Source organism: Melospiza georgiana, chromosome 16 (assembly GCF_028018845.1).
Source record: "Melospiza georgiana isolate bMelGeo1 chromosome 16, bMelGeo1.pri, whole genome shotgun sequence".
In the NCBI taxonomy this organism is placed as follows: Eukaryota; Metazoa; Chordata; class Aves; order Passeriformes; family Passerellidae; genus Melospiza; species Melospiza georgiana.
In genome coordinates this window covers 1,485,246-1,504,244 of record NC_080445.1, presented here as the reverse complement: position 1 = coordinate 1,504,244, position 18,999 = coordinate 1,485,246, and the positions used below count along the sequence as shown (strand labels likewise).

Here is an 18,999-nt window from a genome sequence, read left to right as displayed (position 1 = left end):
CAATGTTGCTCTTGGAAAATGCCAATCTGTCAGAGTGGGAGCGTTTGGCAGCAGCAGATCCATCCTGACACACACTCCTGTCCCAGCGCAGCCAGGGAGACTCCGCGAGGGGGGAGCAGGGCACTCCCCCTCCTCGCCCTCCTCATCCTCAGCACGGGGGCTGCCAGGGCTGGTGCCACGGGGCCTCCTGGCACCGCCAGCTCCCCACAGAGCAGTCAGAGCCTTCCTTTCTCACCTCCAAAATTGGGGAAAACGGCTGAGGGCACCAGTCTGCGGTCAGGGCTGGCGCCGAGGGCTTGGGATGGGCCCAAGGTCACCCCAGCCCCTGCCTGGGGGGCCCTGCAGGAGGGTCCCTGGGTGCAGCCCAGGCCATGGAGGGTGAGCAGCTCACATGCAGGTTTTCAGCAGAATCAGAGCACTTTGGGTGAAATAAATGAGTTCTGCAGCGTCCTCCCCATGTTTGGTGTCCCAAGGGTGGCAGTGCCAGGGCTCGCCACCCTCAATGGTCCCCACGGAAGCACAGCCAGGGCTGGTTCTCCCTCCCTGGGTCCTGGCAGGGGTGAGCAGCCCTTGGGCAGCCCCAGGGCTGGGCTGGTGAGGAGGGAGGCCATGGGCAGGGAGAGGCTGCATGGAGGAGAGTGGGCAAACGCGGGTGAGAGCAGTGGGAGCAGCTCTTCCCACAAAAATAAACTGGTCCTGCAGTGGGATCGGCTCTTCTTTCCCCAAACCCTGCTCAGAGCAGTGGGATCAGCTCTTCTTTCCCCAAACCCCACTCAGAGCAGTGGGATCAGCTCTTCTTTCCCCAAACCCTGCTCAGAACAGTGGGATCAGCTCTTCTTTCCCCAAACCCCGCTCAGAGCAGTGGGATCAGCAGGGGGGTTTTCCCCAAACCCTGCTCAGAGCAGTGGGATCAGCTCTTCTTTCCCCAAACCCCGCTCAGAGCAGTGGGATCCCCAGACCTTGCTCCTTCCCTGGGATCAGCTCCTCCCCCAGACCCCGTCCTGCAGCAGGGGACTGTCCTGCCCGATCCAGGACAATGACAAGTGCCACCAGGGCCGAACCCAGCAGCACTGGCACAGCTCCACCCTCTCCCCCGCCCCAAACCCACCGGGATGGGACCCCCGCCACCCCACGGGTCCCCAGCCCAGCCCAGGCAGGGGCTGCTCGGGCATTTCTGGGATTTCCCCAGTTTGTTATTAGAGAAAATGAAAGCAAAGGGCTGGGGGGATCAGCGGGGAGGAGAAGTCCTTTAGGAAGGCGTTGAGCAGGTCCCCTCCGCACTCTGCCAGGCTGGTAAAGGCTCGCAGGGCTCTGAAAGGCTCGCACAGCTTGATGGGGAGCGGCTGCTCCAAACAGCCGCAATTAGCGCAGCCAATTAGCGCCGCCGGCACAATCCAATTAGCGCCGCTGTTTCCCTGATTGCAGCCGCTGTTGGACAAATAGGGCAAAACTGCTGGGGCTCGGAGGGGGCTGGATGGATGGATGGATGGATGGATGGATGGATGGATGGATGGATGGATGGATGGATGGATGGATGGATGGATGGATGGATGGATGATGGATGGATGGATGGATGGATGGATGGATGGATGGATGGATGGATGGATGGATCCATGCACGGATGGATGGATGATGGATGGATGGATGGATGGATGGATGGATGGATGGATGGATGGATGGATGGATGGATGGATGGATGGATGGATCCATGCACGGATGGATGGATGATGGATGGATGGATGGATGGATGGATGGATGGATGGATGGATGGGTGGATGGATGGATGGATGGATGGATGGATGATGGATGGATGGATGGATGGATGGATGGATGGATGGATGGATGGATGGATGGATGGATGGGTGGATGGATGGATGGATGGATGGATGGATGGATGGGTGGATGGATCCATGCACGGATGGATGAGTGGATGGATGGATGGATGGATGGATGGATGGATGGATGGATGGATGGATGGATGATGGATGGATGGATGATGGATGGATGGATGGATGGATGGATGGATGGATGGATGGATGGATGGATGGATGGATGGGTGGGTGGATGGATCCATGCACGGATGGATGGATGGATGGATGGATGGATGGATGGATGGATGGATGGATGGATGGATGCCCATCTCCAGGGATGTCCCAACCTCAGGATGTCCCCAAAGCCACACGGCCCTGCAAGGTCACCCCTCACTGTCCCCACCATGGGATCATCCACACAGGGGTGTCCCCAGCAGCTCTGGCAGTGCCACCCTGCTGCTGTTGTCCCATCCAAGGTCTCAGCAAAAGCTTTTCCCCAAGACTTGAGGTTTGTCTGCTGGATTTTGGGGAAGAACCATCATCAGTGTCAGGGTGCAGGGGGATTTGTCCCAGTTCTGCAGTGGGGAAAGGCAGGATGGAGAGGGGAAAACCCAATGTGGCAGAGCTCTCCAGGGCTGCTCACAGAATCAGGATAGGTGCAAGGAGGGGTGGATCACATCCCCTCACTGGGATCACATCCCCTCACTGGGATCACAGCACACAGAGCTGATCCCCTCCCCATCACCCGGGGTAAATGGGACACAAAACCTCAGCAGCAGGGGTTAAAGCCAAGGCACAGAGCCCAGCCTGGCTGCGCGGGGCTGAGCTGGGCCGTGGGGCTGAGCCCCAGCTCCAGCAGCAGCTCCAAGCGCTGCCTCCACAGCCCTGGCACGCAGCCACGGCTGGGGTGGAGCCCAGCCCTGTTATTAAAATGTGTGACAGCAGCTCAAGATGGAAAGTGAAGTTGTACATTCTCCATCTGAAACTCCGGGAGGAATTTCAAGCAGGGGAATGCAATTTCCAGCCTGGAGCCGAGCCAGCAGCGCCAGGGCGAGATTTTTGCTTAATATGGTTCTGCAAAACTCCAGCACAGAGAATTGCCCGTGGGTACAGGGCTCGTGGGGAGCTGCAGACAGCCCCGTGCTGGGAGGGGGAGCACAAAAACCCCAAAATTCCAGCTGTCCCTGTCCCCAACAGGAGCTTTGGCCACCTCAGCTCACGGGGATTTGGGGCAGAGCCTGCGTGGACAGGACAAACCCATTTCCCTGGTTTGGGAAGGCAGCAGCATCCCAGAAACCTGGACAAACCCATTTCCATGGTTTGGGAAGGCAGCATCACCCCAGCAGCCTGGACAAACCCATTTCCATGGTTTGGGAAAGCAGCAGCATCCCAGGAGCCTGGACAAACCCATTCCCTGGCTCAGGAAGGCAGCAGCATCCCAGGAGCCTGGACAAACCCATTTCCATGGTTTGGGAAAGCAGCAGCATCCCAGAAACCTGGACAAACCCATTTCTCTGGTTTGGGAAAGCAGCAGCATCCCAGGAGCCTGGACAAACCCATTTCCATGGTTTGGGAAAGCAGCAGCATCCCAGGAGCCTGCACAAACCCATTTCCCTGGCTCAGGAAGGCAGCAGCATCCCAGGAAGGAGGATTTTGGCTGGGGCACCTCCAGCAGCCCAAAAAGGATGTGGGGGCAGCAGCTGTGTGTCCCTGTCCCCGTGGGATTTGGGGATTTGGGGATTTGGGGCTGCAGGAGCACAGGCACCCCGTGGCTGCAGAGCCAGGCCTGGCTCCCACCCAGCTGCAGCCACAAAAGGAGCCTCCCCCCAGTCCCTGCTTTTGATTTAAATCATCCCAATAAGGGGATAAGGCAGCCAAAACCCACTGGTTTGGTTTGGGTTTTTTACTTTTTAAGCTTCAATTTAAAAAATACCATAGATGAAATATGCAGTTTTTATAGGGGCAGAGGCACAGGGCTTGGGGCAAACCCCATCCCTGCCCTGTCCCCTCCTCATTGCCCATCTGACACAAACTGGGAGCACTCATCCCCTCAGTTCTGCCCTCCTGGGCGGGGACACAGCTGTGACACGGATTTCACACCGTCCTGGGAGTGAAAAAATTACAGGGATGGGAGGAGGCACAAAAATTACATTTTTTTGGTGTTTAATTTGCTGTAACCCAGCCAGCGGGCACACAGGTCTGAGGAACCAGAGGGATTTGTCTCTCCTGGCTGGATGTGGAGCAGCCAAGGGCGTTTCCAGTGGGAAATGTCCCTTTGGGAGCAGCGGGGTCCTGAGCAATAATGATGGCATTTGGGGTGGGGGAATGGGGTCCTAAGCAGTAATAGGATTTAGGGTGGGGGAATGGGGTCCTGAGCAATAATAATGGGATTTGGGGTGGGGGAATGGGGTCCTGAGCAATAATAATGGGATTTGGGGTGGGGGGAATGGGGTCCTGAACAATAATAATGGCATTTGGGGTGGGGGGAATGGGGTCCTGAGCAGCAATAATGGGATTTGGGGTGGGGGAATGGGGTCCTGAACAATAATGGGATTTGGGGTGGGGGAATGGGGTCCTAAGCAGTAATAGGATTTAGGGTGGGGGAATGGGGTCCTGAGAAGTAACAGCATCCAAGCAAATAATTTACAGGTTTCCCCCCCTTTTTTTCCCCCCTACTTTTTCCAGAGGGGGAAAAAAGCCCCTCAACCCATTTAGGAGCAGGGGGTGTTTTCCTTGTTTGCCATTAAAAAATCCTGCTGCCAGGTGCAGGTGGGCACGTTTGGGAGTCTGTGGAGGTCTGGCATGCCCCCCGTGCTAATTCCATGCACAGGTGGGGGGGAGCTTTCCTCTGGCTCAGGTTCAGGCAAACACCCAGTGGCCAAAGGGAGGGAAAGGTGTGGGACCGAGCACTGGAACACCTGGAGCAGAGCCAAGCGCGGGGAAACGCAAAGTGAGGTTTGGAGGGGAATGACTCATGGATGCAGAGGGAAAGGGGGATTCAGAAGGGGATCAGAAGCAGAAGGAGGCTCCCAGTGTCCTTCTTTCAGTGGGGTTGGGAAACAGGAGAAAACGAGGGGTCAGAGAGGGACACAAAGCCCAGCCCTGGATCAAAGCCTGGCCAGCTGCACCCCAGCCAAACCTCCTCTGTGGGCAGCACAGATTCCAGGCTTTAATGAGTTAAAGCCCGAATTTCAGCAGTAGCAGCACAGTCAGGCCCCCATCTAGGCCGGAATGGTGAATTTTCACCCTCCCGTTCAGGGACAGCCCCACTCCCTGAGCTCTGATCCCTGCCCGTGTCCAGGACAGGGCTTGGAGCAGCCTGGGGCAGGGGAAGGCGGTGCTGGATGGGATTTAACCCAACCAAACCGGCCCAGAACGCCGTGACCCCCATTTCCCCATCACTGCATGCAGCCTGAGCGGGACCCAGAGGCCGCAGCTCCTGCTGGGGGCAGATTCACATTCTGGGTGAAAAATCCCCTGTTTTGAGCAAACCCCCGCTCTCAGGGGGCAGCAGGTCCTGCTGGGGCCGGCACCCACATTCTGGGTGAAAACTCCCCTGTTTTGAGCAAACTCCGGCTCTCGGGGGGCAGCAGGTCCTGCTGGGGCCACATTCACATTCTGGGTGAAACCCCCCCTGTTTTGAGCCAACCGCGGCCTTCGGGGGGCAGCAGGAGCAGAGCGGAGCTCGGCAGAGCCGCGCCCAGCCCCGCTCGTCCCTCATCGCCTGCGGGGCACACGCGGAGCGATCCCGGGCAGGGCTGGGGCGGCTCCAGAGCCGGGAGGGCGTGGGGTGCAATTCCTCGTGTTCCAGCAATCCGGGAATTCCCACACAGCCCCGGCACCGGGACCTGCCCGGGATCGATTCCTCCCGCCCCATGAATCCGGGATTGCCCACACAACATCGGGATCTGCCCCGGGTCAATGTGTCCTGTTCCAGCAACCCGGGATTGCTCACACACCATTGGGATGTGCCCCAGGCTGTAATTCCTCCTGTTCCAGCAACCCGGGATTGCTCACACACCTCTGGCACCGGGATCTGTCCCGGGACCTGCCCGGGATCAATTCCTCCTGCTCAAACCATCCACAACCCAGGAGTGCCCATGCATCCTCGGGATCTGCTCTGGATCAATTCCTCCTGTTCCAGCGATCCAGGATTGCTCACACACCACCGGAATCTGCTCCGGGATGTGCCCCGGCTCAATTCCTCCTGCTCCAGCAACCCGGGATTGCTCACACACCTCTGGCATCGGGGTCTTTGGCTCTCGTGGCTGTCAGAGCATCCTCTGCCTCCCCAGAGCATCCTTGACCCTCTCGTCACCCCCGTCTTTGATTCTCGTGGCTGTTGGAGCTCCTCAGAGCATCCTCTGCCTCCCAGAGCATCCCTGTCCCTCGTGTCACCCCCATCTTTGGCTCTCACGGCTGTCAGAGCATCCCCTGCCTCCCAGAGCACCCAGGGCTGCCCGGAGGGGTCTCAGGGGGCTCCTCAGAGCCAGGGGTGTCCCCACCCCGGGCAGCCCCGAGCTCAGAGCAGGACCGGCCCCGCCCAGGAACGCCCCGCGGTCATTGCCAGCCTCAGATCTCGGCGTTATTAACACACACGTGCGGCTCTGGCCTCCCCGGGAGGGACAACATCTGGGCCAGAACATCTGGGGGACATTCATCACGGCCACCGCGGCCGCCCCCGGCCGGGGATGGGTCACATGTGAGCGCTTGATGTGGAGTCATTAGCATCACAGACTGCCAGCCCAATTACCCCGCAGATGAAATCAAGACCCGCCGGCCGCATTGTTCGCATCTGGAGCCTCCACCAGCCCCGGCGCTGCCTTCATCTGGAGCTGCTTTCCCCAGCCTGGCACACGGGAACGCACCGAGCCCGGCCTGGGAAGCAGCCCTGGCCCCAGAGGAGGTGATGCCCGATAACCCCAGTGGGAACCCAGCACATCCCTCGGCTGTCCTGGCAGCCCAGACCCTGCCGGGGGGCTCAGGGACCCTGGCACAGAGCCCAAGGTGCCCCTGTGGGTTTGATTGTGACCCATGGAGCAAGTTACCAACCTTGCATGAAGATCTGCAGGCCACAACAGTTTAGGTAGAAAATTAGTGAAGTTATCACAGAGTGAAAAAGTCGATTTTAGGGTTTTTGGTATGGGGGTTCAGGAGGCAAGATGGAGGGATCTGGGCGTGTCCAGCCTTTCTCCTTCTTCTTCTTCTTGTTCTCCACCTTCTGCTGTGATGTTGGCACTTAGAGATTGGTTTGGAGTAGAAGCTCGCTGTCTAACACAGGTGATAGGTGTTGGAAAGTAATTGTAAATATCGTATATGTAGATTTTAGTATAAAGACATAACACTGCAGAGTGCCTGGAACTGTCCTGCTGAGCTGACCTCGGCTGGACAGGAGAAAACTTTTATAGATAAGGAGCAATTAACAATCTTGAGACCCAGAAATGAAGAGCCCTGACTCTTTCTTCAAGCGCCGGGCTGGGAAAAGAGACTTTGGAACTTTTCTCTGGGTCACTGTGGTGACCAGCCAGTTATCCCGGCAATTTCCACCCCACAAACCCCACGGGAGGTTCCCTGTCTCCAGGGGGGCACCCCAAGCCCAGGCGGGTCCCACCCCAAACCTGTTTGCAGCTCCAGTTTTGCAATTTCCCCCGACTGATCCCGCACAAAGGAGCAATTATGCTTCGTCTCTTACCCATTAGCACATCGCGTTCGCTTCGGGAGGGGAATAAAAGGAATTGCATCAGAAATATTTGAGGTGCTGAAGTCAGCACGCAGGTGTTGGGTGACTCTGCCAGCGCCAGCCCGAGCAGAAAACCCCTAATCCCGGTGATTAGGGCGATAAACACGGGCTGGGGATGGGGCTCCGGTGGTTGGATGAGGAAAATTTCATTTTCCCCACGCGTCCCTCGCTTTGCTCCGCTGGAGGAGCGGATGGGGACGGCGGGATGGGAACCGGGGATCCCCAGAGGAGACCCCGAGACCACCGGGACCGGCTGGGGATGGCCCTGGTGCTGCAGAGTTGTGCTCACAGTGTTTGCCTGGCATGAAAGATGCCCATCCATCCATTTATCCCTCCATCCATCCATCTGTCCGTCGGTCCGTCCCTCAGCACAGCACAGCCCAGCAGGGCCCAGGCAGTGCCCCGGAGGCAGGCACCGAGCAGCAGGAGGAATTTGAGTTCCTTTTTTTTCATCCCCTCCTCTAACCCATCTGTCCTTAATTTCTTTGGGGGTTTCGCTCCGAATTCCTCGGATTTTGCAGCAAATGCTTTGCAGTGCTCGGCTCTGCCCGGCTCGGAGCGGCGGGAAGGGAAAAAGGGAAAACCCCAGCCCTGCACAGGCTCCAGCAGAACCCGTGTCCAGGGGTTATTTGTTGTTCCATGGGGGTTTTTCTTTGCTTATTTGCTGGTTCATCCTCTCCCCGTTCTGTGCCAGCCCATCAGGGGACAATAATTTGGTGGCAGGCGACACCAGACCCTGCTGTGGCCTTGCCAGAGCTCTGCCGGGCGGTGTTTCCATCTCCTCATATCAACAATCCCCTTGTTTTGCCCCAATTTTGCCATTCCGAGGCGGCGGCTCCGGAGCAGCGCAGCCGGCCCGCGGTGCCCCGCAGTCTCTGCTAATTAGCCGCTAATTTTACAGACTCATTTATGGTTTGCGGTCACCGGGGCTGCCCCGGGGAGCAGGACCCCGGAGCCAGCCGAGCTATTGCCCCAGTGAAATCGAGATTTTTGGAGTTCGCTTGAATCGGCGATGTGAATTAAGCATTAAGTAAAGTTTAGCCTGTGTTGAGTTTTAACCTTTTTACTTAAGACACCTCTGCCGTGGTACAAAGGGCGTAGGAAAATGCAAATTTCTGAAGCTTCTTGCATAAAGAGCACTACCAGAGGAGACCAAGGGATGCAAAGGGCGCAGATAAAGGGCGAGATTAAGCGATCTGGAGCCCGGTTTTGGGCGGGATGCCGCAGGATTGGGTTCAAAGTTGATTTGGGAAGTTGATTTCCAGCAGAGCTGGCAGCGACAGCCCCGGCCGTAAAACCCCGAGACGTCAGAGGGTAACAAAGATAGACTGTGATGCAGAAAAGATGCTCGAATTTAAAATAATCTGGGGAGGAATGAGCACAGCCCTGCAGACACATGGCCCCAGCGTCGCTTTTCCTCTTTAAATAAACTCCGCCACTTATTCCCTCCTGGTGCCTTCCAAGCTTTATTTTCCACCCAAAAATGACGCAGTTTAAAATCCCTGCGCCCTCCCAGGTGCTCTGGGAAGCTCCCACCCCATCCCAAGCATCACTTGGAGGTGAGCTCTGAGCACCAGGGCCATCGTGGGCCCTGCAGAGATTCCTGGCAGGATTCCCTCAGCTGCTCCTGCTCCTGAAATGAAGGGACCAAGCCACAGCAGCCCCTGGATGAGAATTCAAACGGGCTCTATTTGCTGCTCGGGCTAATTGAATTAGGTGAACTCCAGGCTGGAGGATAAGCAGAGCCTGCCCTCACAGCCCCTGGGTTTATTCTCATTTACTGCTCTGGGTCCTGGGCTCTTTCCACCTGCCCTGGGTGGGAATTCCGTGGGGTTTTTGGGAATGTTACTCTCCATTAAATGGTTTTTATTCCTGTAAAATTTTGGGAATGTTACTCTCTATTAAACGGTTTTTATCCTATAAAATTTTAGGAATGTTACTTTCTATTCAGTGCTTTTTATTCCTATAAAATTTTGGGAAAGTTACTCTCTATTAAACGGTTTTTATTCCTATAGAATTTTGGGAATGTTGCTCTCTATTAAAAGGTTTTTATTCCTGTAAAATTTTGGGAATGTTACTCTCTATTAAATAGTTTTTATTCTCACAAAATTTTGGGGATGTTACTCTCTATTAAACGGTTTTTATCCTATAAAATGGTTTTTATTTTATTGTTATTGTTTTATTTTATTTGGGTGGGAATTCCGTGGGGGTTTTTTTGGGCATGGTGGTGTGGAAGGGGTGGTGGATCCCGTGCAAAGGCTCCCTCTGGAGCTGGGGGGCAGAGCCCCATGGCAGTGCCAGGCTGGGGTGGCAGTGCCCAGGGTGACACCAGTGTCACAGGGGGTGGCACCAATGTCAGAGCTCAGTGCATCCCTCTGGGTGTCCAGAGTTGCCCAGGACCCCGTTGTGGGGATCAGAGACCCTGGGGATTTGATTGTGACCCCTGGAGCAAGTTACCAGCTTTGTATGAGGACCTGAAAGTCACACAGGTTTGAACGGTATAATAATAAAATTATCACAGGGTGAAAGTGTGGATTTCAGGATTTTTGGTACGGGGGTTATGGGGGCAAAATGGAAGAAACCGGGCATGTCCAGCCTTTTTTCTCCTTCTCCTTGTTCTCCATTTTCTGCAGTGATGTTGGCACTTTGGGATTGGTTTGGAGTACAAGTGCACTGTCTAACACAGGTGATGGGCATTGGGAATTCAGTGTAAATATGTTATACGTAGTTTGCTGTATAAAAGGACAACACAGAGTGCCTGTGGCTGCCCTGCTGAGCAGATCTCAGCTGGGCAGAGAGAAAATTTTATATATAATAATTAATAAACAACCTCAAGACTGAAAAGTGAAGAGTCCAGACTCGTTCTTCAGCTGTGTGGGCTGAAGCAGAGACACCCTGCACATCTGGAGGCAGCAAATATCAACCAAAACCCGAGAGTGCAGAATCCATTCCCTGGTGCCATCCCTGCTGTGCCCATCCCGTGGGGCCACAGCACCCCCAAAATCTGGGCCAGCCAAGGGCGCTCCATGAGGGACAGGACAGAGGTGAGGGTGGGCAAGGAGAGCCCCCCACCCTCCCTGATGCCATCAGGACAAATTTAACCCAAAAACTTGGGGCAGGAGGCTTCAATAAGCCCCGAGGACCCTGCCAAGAGCCGCCCTCCCCGTGTCCAAGAGCACAAAGCTGGACATGTAAAACATGCAGAAAGCGCTGTCAGGGCAGGCCAGTGCCAGCCAGCAAATCCGCAGCAGTGGGAACATGAAATATTAATCACGGGTGCATAAAACAATAGGAAAAAGCTGCCTTTCGGGGCAGCCATCCATCCTCGCTCGGCAGGGAACATCAAGGGACGCTAATGCCGTGCAGGTTGTGCTCAAAGACCCGCCCGCCCCGTGGTCACGCGAGGAGCGCTCGCTTTGAAGTCCAAAATAGACCGAAAATGTCTTTTGTGCGAGATGAAACATGATAAGACATGAAACCGGCAGGCTAAACTGTACTTAATCACGGCGGCTTTACAAGCAACAAATCACGGCTGCAGACAGCGCAGGGGATCGTCTGAACGGCAGCACGTGGGGACAGAGCCCCGGAGGGCATCGGCCTCCCCAAAAGGGGCTTGGGATGGGGGCACACCCGGGTGGCCACGGGGCTGGGATGGGGCTCACGGGGCTGGGGTGGAGGTGATGTGGGGCTGGGATGGGGCTGGGATGGAGCTGAGATGGGGCTGGGATGGTTCTCACAGGGCTGGGATGGTGCTGGGAGGGTTGGGATGATGCTCACAGGGCTGGGATGGGGCTCATGGAGCTGGGATGGAGGTGATGTGGGGCTGGGATGGGGCTGGGATGGGGCTGGGATGGAGCTGGCAGGGTTGGGATGATGCTCACAGGGCTGGGATGGGGCTCATGGAGCTGGGATGGGGCTCATAGGGCTGGGATGGAGGTGATGTGGGGCTGGGATGGAGCTGGGATGGGGCTGGGATGGAGCTGGCAGGGTTGGGATGATGCTCACAGGGCTGGGATGATGATGGCAGGCCTGGGATGCTGCTGGGAGGGCTGAGATGAGGCTCACAGGAATGAGATGAGGCTCACAGGAATGAGATGGGGCTCACAGGAATGAGATGGGGCTCACAGGAATGAGATGGGGCTCGCAGGAATGAGAGGAGGCTCACAGGAGTGAGATGGGGCTCACAGGAGTGAGATGAGGCTCACAGGAATGAGATGGGGCTCACAGGGTGTTCACAGGGCTGGGGTGGTGTTGGTGTGGGACTGGAGCAGTGCTGGGAAGGCTGACCTGGTGCTGGCAGGGCTGGATTCGTACTGGCAGGGCTGGACCGATGCTCTCCAGCCTGGATTGGTGCTGGCAGGGCTGGATTCATACTGGCAGGGCTGGATTCGTACTGGCAGGGCTGGACTGATGCTCTCCAGCCTGGATTGGTGCTGGCAGGGCTGGACTGGTGCTGGCACAAGCCTGGCCCAGCACTCCCAGGCCAGGCTGATGCTGGCACGGGGCTGGAGTGATGCTGGCACAGCCTGGAACATTCTCTGTCACTGTTGAGTCAGGGATGGAAAGAAAAGTGAAAAAAAGACATTTAATAGAGAGTAACATGTCTCTTTATAATGCACCTCACTAAACTGAGACTTGACTAGCCTCAAAGTAAAAACTTCTCACACTGTTAGTGAATTATGAACAACACACTCTAAAAAATCGTATCTATAAACAACAATCACAAAAAGACAGATAATAATTGGTTTAATTCTTTCCTTTAAGGCCTGAGACAGGCATTTCCCACCCGGGACAGGCATTCCCCACCCGGGACAGGCATTTTTGATTTTCCCCACCCGGGACAGGCACTCCCCACCCGGGACAGGCATTTTTGATTTTCCCACATCAAAAACGGAGCTGGCGATTCCAGGCGATGCTCACTTGGGAGCAGGAGATGGGAGCCCAAAGCAAGCGTCTAAGTATGACTGATTAACAGCTAAACCCTCACTAATTGCCTTAAAAAGTCACATCTCGACAGCCAGGGAAGGGGGGGAAAAAAAAAGGATTAAAATTTTCCCCGGGCTAAACATTTTTGCGGCGTGCTCAGACTCGCTGTGGGCGTCCCCAGTCGTTATCTCCCTAATTAACACACATCACAAACCCCAAACAAATAAACTTCCCCACCTTGTGGCTCTGGGAGGTTCAACCAGAGCCGGGGAAGGGATCGGGCAGGGCCAGCCGGAGGGGGTTTGGGACAGGGTGGAGCTGTTATTGCTGGATAAACTGGAATAAAGAAATCCTGGATTCTCTGCAGCTGGAGGTGCTGGGACAGGTGAGGTGATGGAGGCTCCTCTCCTCCTGCCAGCCCCAGGAAATCATGATGGGGTGGGATAATTTTTAATTTCCATCCTTTTATTTCCCATATTTAACACAACACCTGCATATTCACAGCCTCCAAAAAAACCCAAATAAACCCCTTCGAAGCAAAATGGTGCCAAAGGCCACGAAAGGAATGGGAGCTGGCACAGCGTGGCATGATGACAAAGGACACCAAGGGATGGGAGGTGGTACAGCTTGGCATGAAGGCAATGATTGCTGGGATGAGGGTGCCAGAGCATCCCAAACCAGGCTGTGCTCCTGTCCACAAGGATGTGTAACCCCCTAAAAGTGCTGCTTTGGGGTCCTGGCCTTTTGGAGCAGGAAAAAACGTGGATCAGAGGATGAATAAAATTAAATAAATAAAGAGAAATGTAAAATAATAAATGAAATAAAGTAAAATTAATTTTAAAAATAAAATAACTAATAAATAAATAAAATAACTAAAATAAAAATAAATGTATCTAATAAATGTATATAATATATAGTATAAAATATATAATATATAATATATAATATATAATATTTAATATATAATATATAATATATAATATATAATATATAATATATAATATATAATATATTATATATTATATATTATATATTATATATTATATATTATATACAATATATAATATATAATATATAATATATTATATTTTATATATGATATATGCATATATATAATAAATAATAATTAAAAATAATATAAATTAAATAACAAATAAATAAAAAGCTAAACTAAAACTAAAAATAAAAATATATAATAAATATATATTATATATTATATAAATATATAATGTATAATAAATGTATATAATATATAATACATAATAATAATAAAATTAATAATTAAAAATAAAATAAATTAAATAACTAATAAAATAAAAATAAAATCCATTAATAAAGAAAATGAAATAAAATCACACAGATATGGAAGGAGCCATCCCTGCCATGCCGAGCAGCCGCTGGAACCAGGACTGAGCGTTCCAGGGGTGCAGCAGGAGCAGCCGGGCACCGGCTCCGAGGAGCAGCGGTAATTGGAGCTTCCGAGCGCCTCCAGGTCATCGCCTTTCCCTCGGATATCATTTCTGTGGGGCTGTGTTGTCTTATTGGAGAATTAATCTGAATCTCTGGGCTCTGGATGCTGCGCTGGCGGCTGGAGCCGTCCCGGGAGGGTCAGGGGCAGGTCCCGTGCGGGGCGTGCGGGAAAATCCGGCCAAACTCCAAAGGGAGGTCAGCTGGAGGCTACGGGCGAGGAAATGAGCGATTTCTGAAACAATCAGGGAAGTTTGTGTCGGCCTGGAGACGTAATTGAATTTGCGTCGTTAAAGCCGGGCCAGGGCGGCTGCGCCCGAGCAGGGAAAATCCTCTGGTTCGGGCGGAATTGTCATTAGTGGGGTAATGAAAGGAGGGGGAACGGCACAGGGAACGGCCGGGCCGGGAGTGAGGGGGGAAAAGAGGAATTCTGAGTGCCCCGGGGTCCGGGAGGGGTCACAGTGTGTGCCCAGGGCTGAGGGTGCTCGGGAGATGGGATGGGAAAATGGGATAATGGCATGGGATGGGATGATGGGATGGTGGGATGGGATGGGATGGGATGGGATGGGATGGGATGGGATGGGATGGGATGGGATGGGATGGGATGATGGGATGGGGTAATGGCATGGGATGGGATGGGATGGGATGGGATAAAGGGATGGGATAATGGGATGGGATAATGGGATGGGATGGGGTAATGGCATGGGATGGGATGGGATAATGGGATGGATGGGATCCCTCTTGCAGGATTGCATCCTAAATCCTCAGCACCAGGCGCTGCCTGGAGCTCTCCACCCTCAGGACTTCAACATTCCTGCTAATACCCCATCTCCAGCCAGATTTCCGTGAAAACACCCCACTCCTATTTAAATCATCCCCGAGGGGGTGTTGGCTCCGGGGATATTTCCTCGTGGCTGCAGGGCTGGATGCAGGGATCCCACAGGAGCATCCTCCTCCTTCCCTTCCCTGCTGGAAGGGTTGGGAAAGGCACTGGCACCCTCCCGTGCCCGCATCCACAAACTGCAAGGCAGCAGCAATTTGGAATCCGGGCTGGATCTGCTGCGGGCAGGGCCGGGATGGAGCAATCCTGGCTAAATCCCCCTGGCACGGGCTACAGGAAAGGGATGGGATGGAGCAATTCCAGCTGGATCCCTGGCACAGCTGCCCACGATGCGGAGGGAGCTCTGCCATCCCCTCATGCCTGGCATTCCCGAGGTTTCCTCCCATTGCAGCACCCAAAAATCCCTTCCTGCCACCCTTCCAGGGCCCCCATGGATGTTACCTGACCTGGAGAATCCTGGAATGTTTTGGGTTGGAGGGACCTCAAAGCCCACCCAGTGCCACCCCTGCCATGGCAGGGACACCTTCACTGTCCTAGGCTGCCCCAGCCCTGTCCAGCCTGGCCTTGGGCACTGCCAGGGATGCAGGGGCAGCCACAGCTGCTCTGGGCACCTGTGCCAGGGCTGCCCACCCTCCCAGGGAACAATTCCCCCCTTAATGCCCTAAGACCCAAGGATTAATCAGTGAAAAGGCACTTTGGACCTTCAGACTGGAACCTGGTGAATAATTAGAGCTGGAGGCTGCCCCGAGCTGAGGGCAATGGGGGCAGAGCTGGCACTGGCTCCTGAGCTCCAGAGGGGACTTCACCCCTTGGAGCAGGGAACTGGAGCCCAGCAAAGCCCAGCTCAAGCCTCCAGGGATCCAGGATCCAGCTCCAAGGGGTGAAGATCCCCTGTGAGACCGAGGGCTGTGGCTTCCAGACCTGCAGAGACTGTGCAGGGAAGTTCTGGCGAGAAACTCAGCTCCCTGTGCCCAGGAAGGACCAAGAACACCCTTGGAACAAGCTGAAACTGGCTTCATTTGGGGAAAAGTGCTAAGAGGAGTGAAATGAAACCTTCCCAGTGCAGCTTTGGCTCTGGGAATGCCCCAACCCCCTTTGCAAAGGCAAACCTGGTGAATGGGAAGAGATTCCAGGTAAAAGCACACACCTCCACCCCCCAGCCCTCAGCCAGGGAGCAGAGGAGCAGCCCAGGGCTTTGGGATGCCATTCCCAGCGTGTTCAACACTCCAACACAGTGAATCAGTGCTTTATTTCAGCATGGACAGGTCCAGCAGTGAGCTCCAGGGAATGAGCTGGGGTGGCAAAGCTCCCCCGGTGCCCTCAGATCTGTGGGACTGAGGGAAAACACGGGGAGAGAAAAGGCCCCAAGGTGTCCCCAAGTGTGGGTGCAGCCCCCCAAACCCCAGGGGTCAGCAGCAGCCCCTTCCCTCATTGAAATCCTGGTGTATCCATTCCAGAGGAGGATCTGGCTCCTGGGACAGGCAGGAACGAGGCACTGGATTGAGGAGAATGAGTGTGGCAGCCCTTGGGAGCACCGAGGCAGCACAGCCACAATTCCCAGAGCCTGAGCAGTGCCGAGGGCAGCCCCTGGGCCCAGTTCCAGCTCCCTCCCACAGGGCAGGGCCAGCAGGGCCCCGAGTGCCCCCGGGATGGATTGCACAGTGCTGAGTCAGGGCTAAGGCCAGGCAGGGTCGGGGTCAGCGCTGTGGAACCGTCCCTGCAGGGTGGGCAGGGGGAAACCCCTGGATGTGCCAGTGGGACCATCAAACATCCCTGCCCCAGCACCCTGGCAGGGTTTATATGGGGCACTTCATAGCATGATCCCAGAATAGCTCCAGGGATTAACCCCGAGCCTGAGCCCAGCTAATCCTGCCTGAGTGCCTGGGAGTGCCAGCACAGCCTGCCTGGGCTGCAGCACAGCCTGCCTGCCTCTGGACACTGTCACAGCAAAGATCCAGGGCTCAGCACAGGCACAGCAGCTCCTGGGTGGAGCTGGAACAGCCCCAGGGGGAACCGGGCCAGGGAAACCAGGGGGGACTGTGAGAGGGAAACCAGGAGAGAACCTGGGCAGGGAAACCAGGAGAGAACCTGGACAGGGAAACCAGGAGAGAACCAGGACAGGGAAACCAGGGGGGACTGTGAGAGGGAAACCAGGAGAGAACCGTGACAGAGAAATCGAGGGGAACTGCAACAGGGAAAACTGACAGGGAAATCAGGGAATAAAACCTTGACAGGGAAATGAGGGAATAAAACCTTGACAGGGAAATCAAGGGGAAACCGTGACCAGGAAATCAGGGGAAACTCAGACCAGGAGCCTCCTTGGGGTTGCTCCTGCTGTGGGTCCCTTGGCAGGTCAGTGCATCCCAGGAGTGGAGGCAGGATTAGCCCAGGGCAGTGGCAGGTGCAGCAGCTCACTTATTTCTCCTTCAGGTCAGTTTTACCTAAAAACAGGGGAGCAGCAATGAGGGCTCGTGTTTCTTCCTCCAGAACCAGCAGCCCTTTTTATCTGGGGATTTTTGTTACACAACATTCCCACCACCACAGCCTGACCAGCAGGACAGCAGCTCATGGCTGTGCTGAGGCCTTTCCTCGACATTTTTTTCTTTGACAGCTTCCCCAGGGAATGCCCAGCAAACCCCCCCAGCCCCTCAGTCCCAGCACAGAAGATCCCTGCCCTCACTTTGCACCCCCCAAAACTCAGCCACCCCCAAATCCATGGAATCCCTGGGTGCTGGTGAGAGCCACGAGCTCCAGCTGAGCTCGGGGAGCCTCAAGCTGAGCACAATGAGCCTGATTTATCCCAGGAGCAGCTCCCTGCCCTTATCAGCTTGGCCAGAGCCGCCCTGCTGCAAGCAGTGCAGCGCTCTCAGCGTGCCAGAAACAACTCCCTGGGCTGGGCAGGGGCCAAAGCCGCGCTGGTACCTTTGGGGACGAACTTCAGCGAGCTGCTGAATATTCAGAAGCGGGACTGGCCCCTCTTGGGGCCGTCGTTGAGGAACTCGTGGCCCAGCCCGTTGCCACACTTGCCGCAGGTCACCTGGAGGAGCAAAGGAGGGGTTGGCAGCAATCGGGGACTCGTGTGGAGCCAGCCCGGGGGTGTTTTGGTCACAGGTCACCTGGGGGAGCAAAGGAGGGGTTGCAGCAGTCCGGGGCTCGTGTGGAGCCAGCCCGGGGGTGTTCTGGTCACACCCGAGAGTTCGGGGTCCGCACCTTCAACGCCCCCGGGCGCTCCTCGCGTTTGGCCACGCTGTCCTCCCGCAGGGTCTCGGTGAACGCCGGCCAGGGCGACGAGTGCTCGTACTTGGCACGGCTGGAGAACAGCTCATGGCCACACTTGGCACACACGTAAATACCTGCGAGAGGGCACGGCAGGGACAGCGCGGGGTCAGGTCAGAGCGGGGACACGGGACACACAGCACTCACACGGGGCACTGCCAGCTGCGGCTGCCGGACCCCGGGACAGCCCCAGGGAACCCCTAGGGCCAGGCAGGGTGTGGAGGGGCAGGACCCCCACTCCCCATAGGGGTTCCCGCAGGGCAGATCCCCACAAGGGATGGAACCCCCTATCGGGACCCCCGTCCCCATCGGGAGGGTTCTCCCACCCCAACAAGGGCCGCACAGAGGGGACCCCCGCCCGGATGCTCCGCAGAAGGAAACACCCCAAACCCCCCTCAAACCGCTCCCCCGGAGGGTTCCGCCCCGCTGGGACCCCCCCGGAGCCCGCGGGGAGCCCCCTCACCCGGCTGGAAGTGGTCCTTGAACACCTCTCCCCCCAGGAAGGAGCAGAAGGACATGGCTGCGCCCGCTGCCCGTTCCGTTCCGTTCCGTTCTGTTCCGTTCCGCCGGCCCGGCCGCGCCCCCGCCACGCCCCCCCCCCCGAACCACCCCCCTGTCCCGCCCCTCTCGGTGCCGCCCCCGAGTCCCGCCCCTCTCGGTGCCATCCCCGTGTCCCGCCCCTCTCGGTGCTATCCCCGTGTCCCGCCCCTCTCGGTGCCATCCCCGTGTCCCGCCCCTCTCAGTGCCATCCCCGTGTCCCGCCCCTCTCGGTGCCACCCCCGTGTCCCGCCCCTCTCGGTGCCACCCCCGTGTCCCGCCTCTCTCGGTGCCACCCCCGTGTCCCGCCCCTCTCGGTGCCACCCCCGTGTCCCGCCCCTCTCGGTGCCATCCCCGTGTCCCGCCTCTCTCGGTGCCGCCCCCGTGTCCCGCCTCTCTCG

General features: G+C 55.9%; 1 protein-coding gene across 3 annotated transcripts; it reads right to left on the bottom strand.

Moving 5' to 3' along the window:
- Positions 1 to 16,016: 16,016 nt before the first annotated feature.
- On the bottom strand, positions 16,017 to 18,619 carry MSRB1 (methionine sulfoxide reductase B1). Of its 3 annotated transcripts, none has more exons than XR_009115295.1 (5): positions 18,525 to 18,619; positions 17,996 to 18,138; positions 17,708 to 17,822; positions 16,923 to 17,226; positions 16,017 to 16,873 (listed from the first exon to the last, which is right to left on the bottom strand). XR_009115295.1 is itself a non-coding variant. In XM_058035216.1 (4 exons), the coding sequence occupies exons 1-4, from the start codon at positions 18,577 to 18,579 to the stop codon at positions 17,201 to 17,203; spliced, it is 339 nt and encodes a 112-aa protein (XP_057891199.1). In that variant the 5' UTR covers positions 18,580 to 18,619; the 3' UTR covers positions 16,017 to 17,200. The 3 variants fall into 3 exon arrangements, 1 of the variants encoding a protein (XP_057891199.1); XR_009115296.1 differs by having other exon boundaries at positions 16,948 to 17,226; XM_058035216.1 differs by having other exon boundaries at positions 16,017 to 17,226.
- Between the last annotated feature and the right edge of the window lie 380 nt (positions 18,620 to 18,999).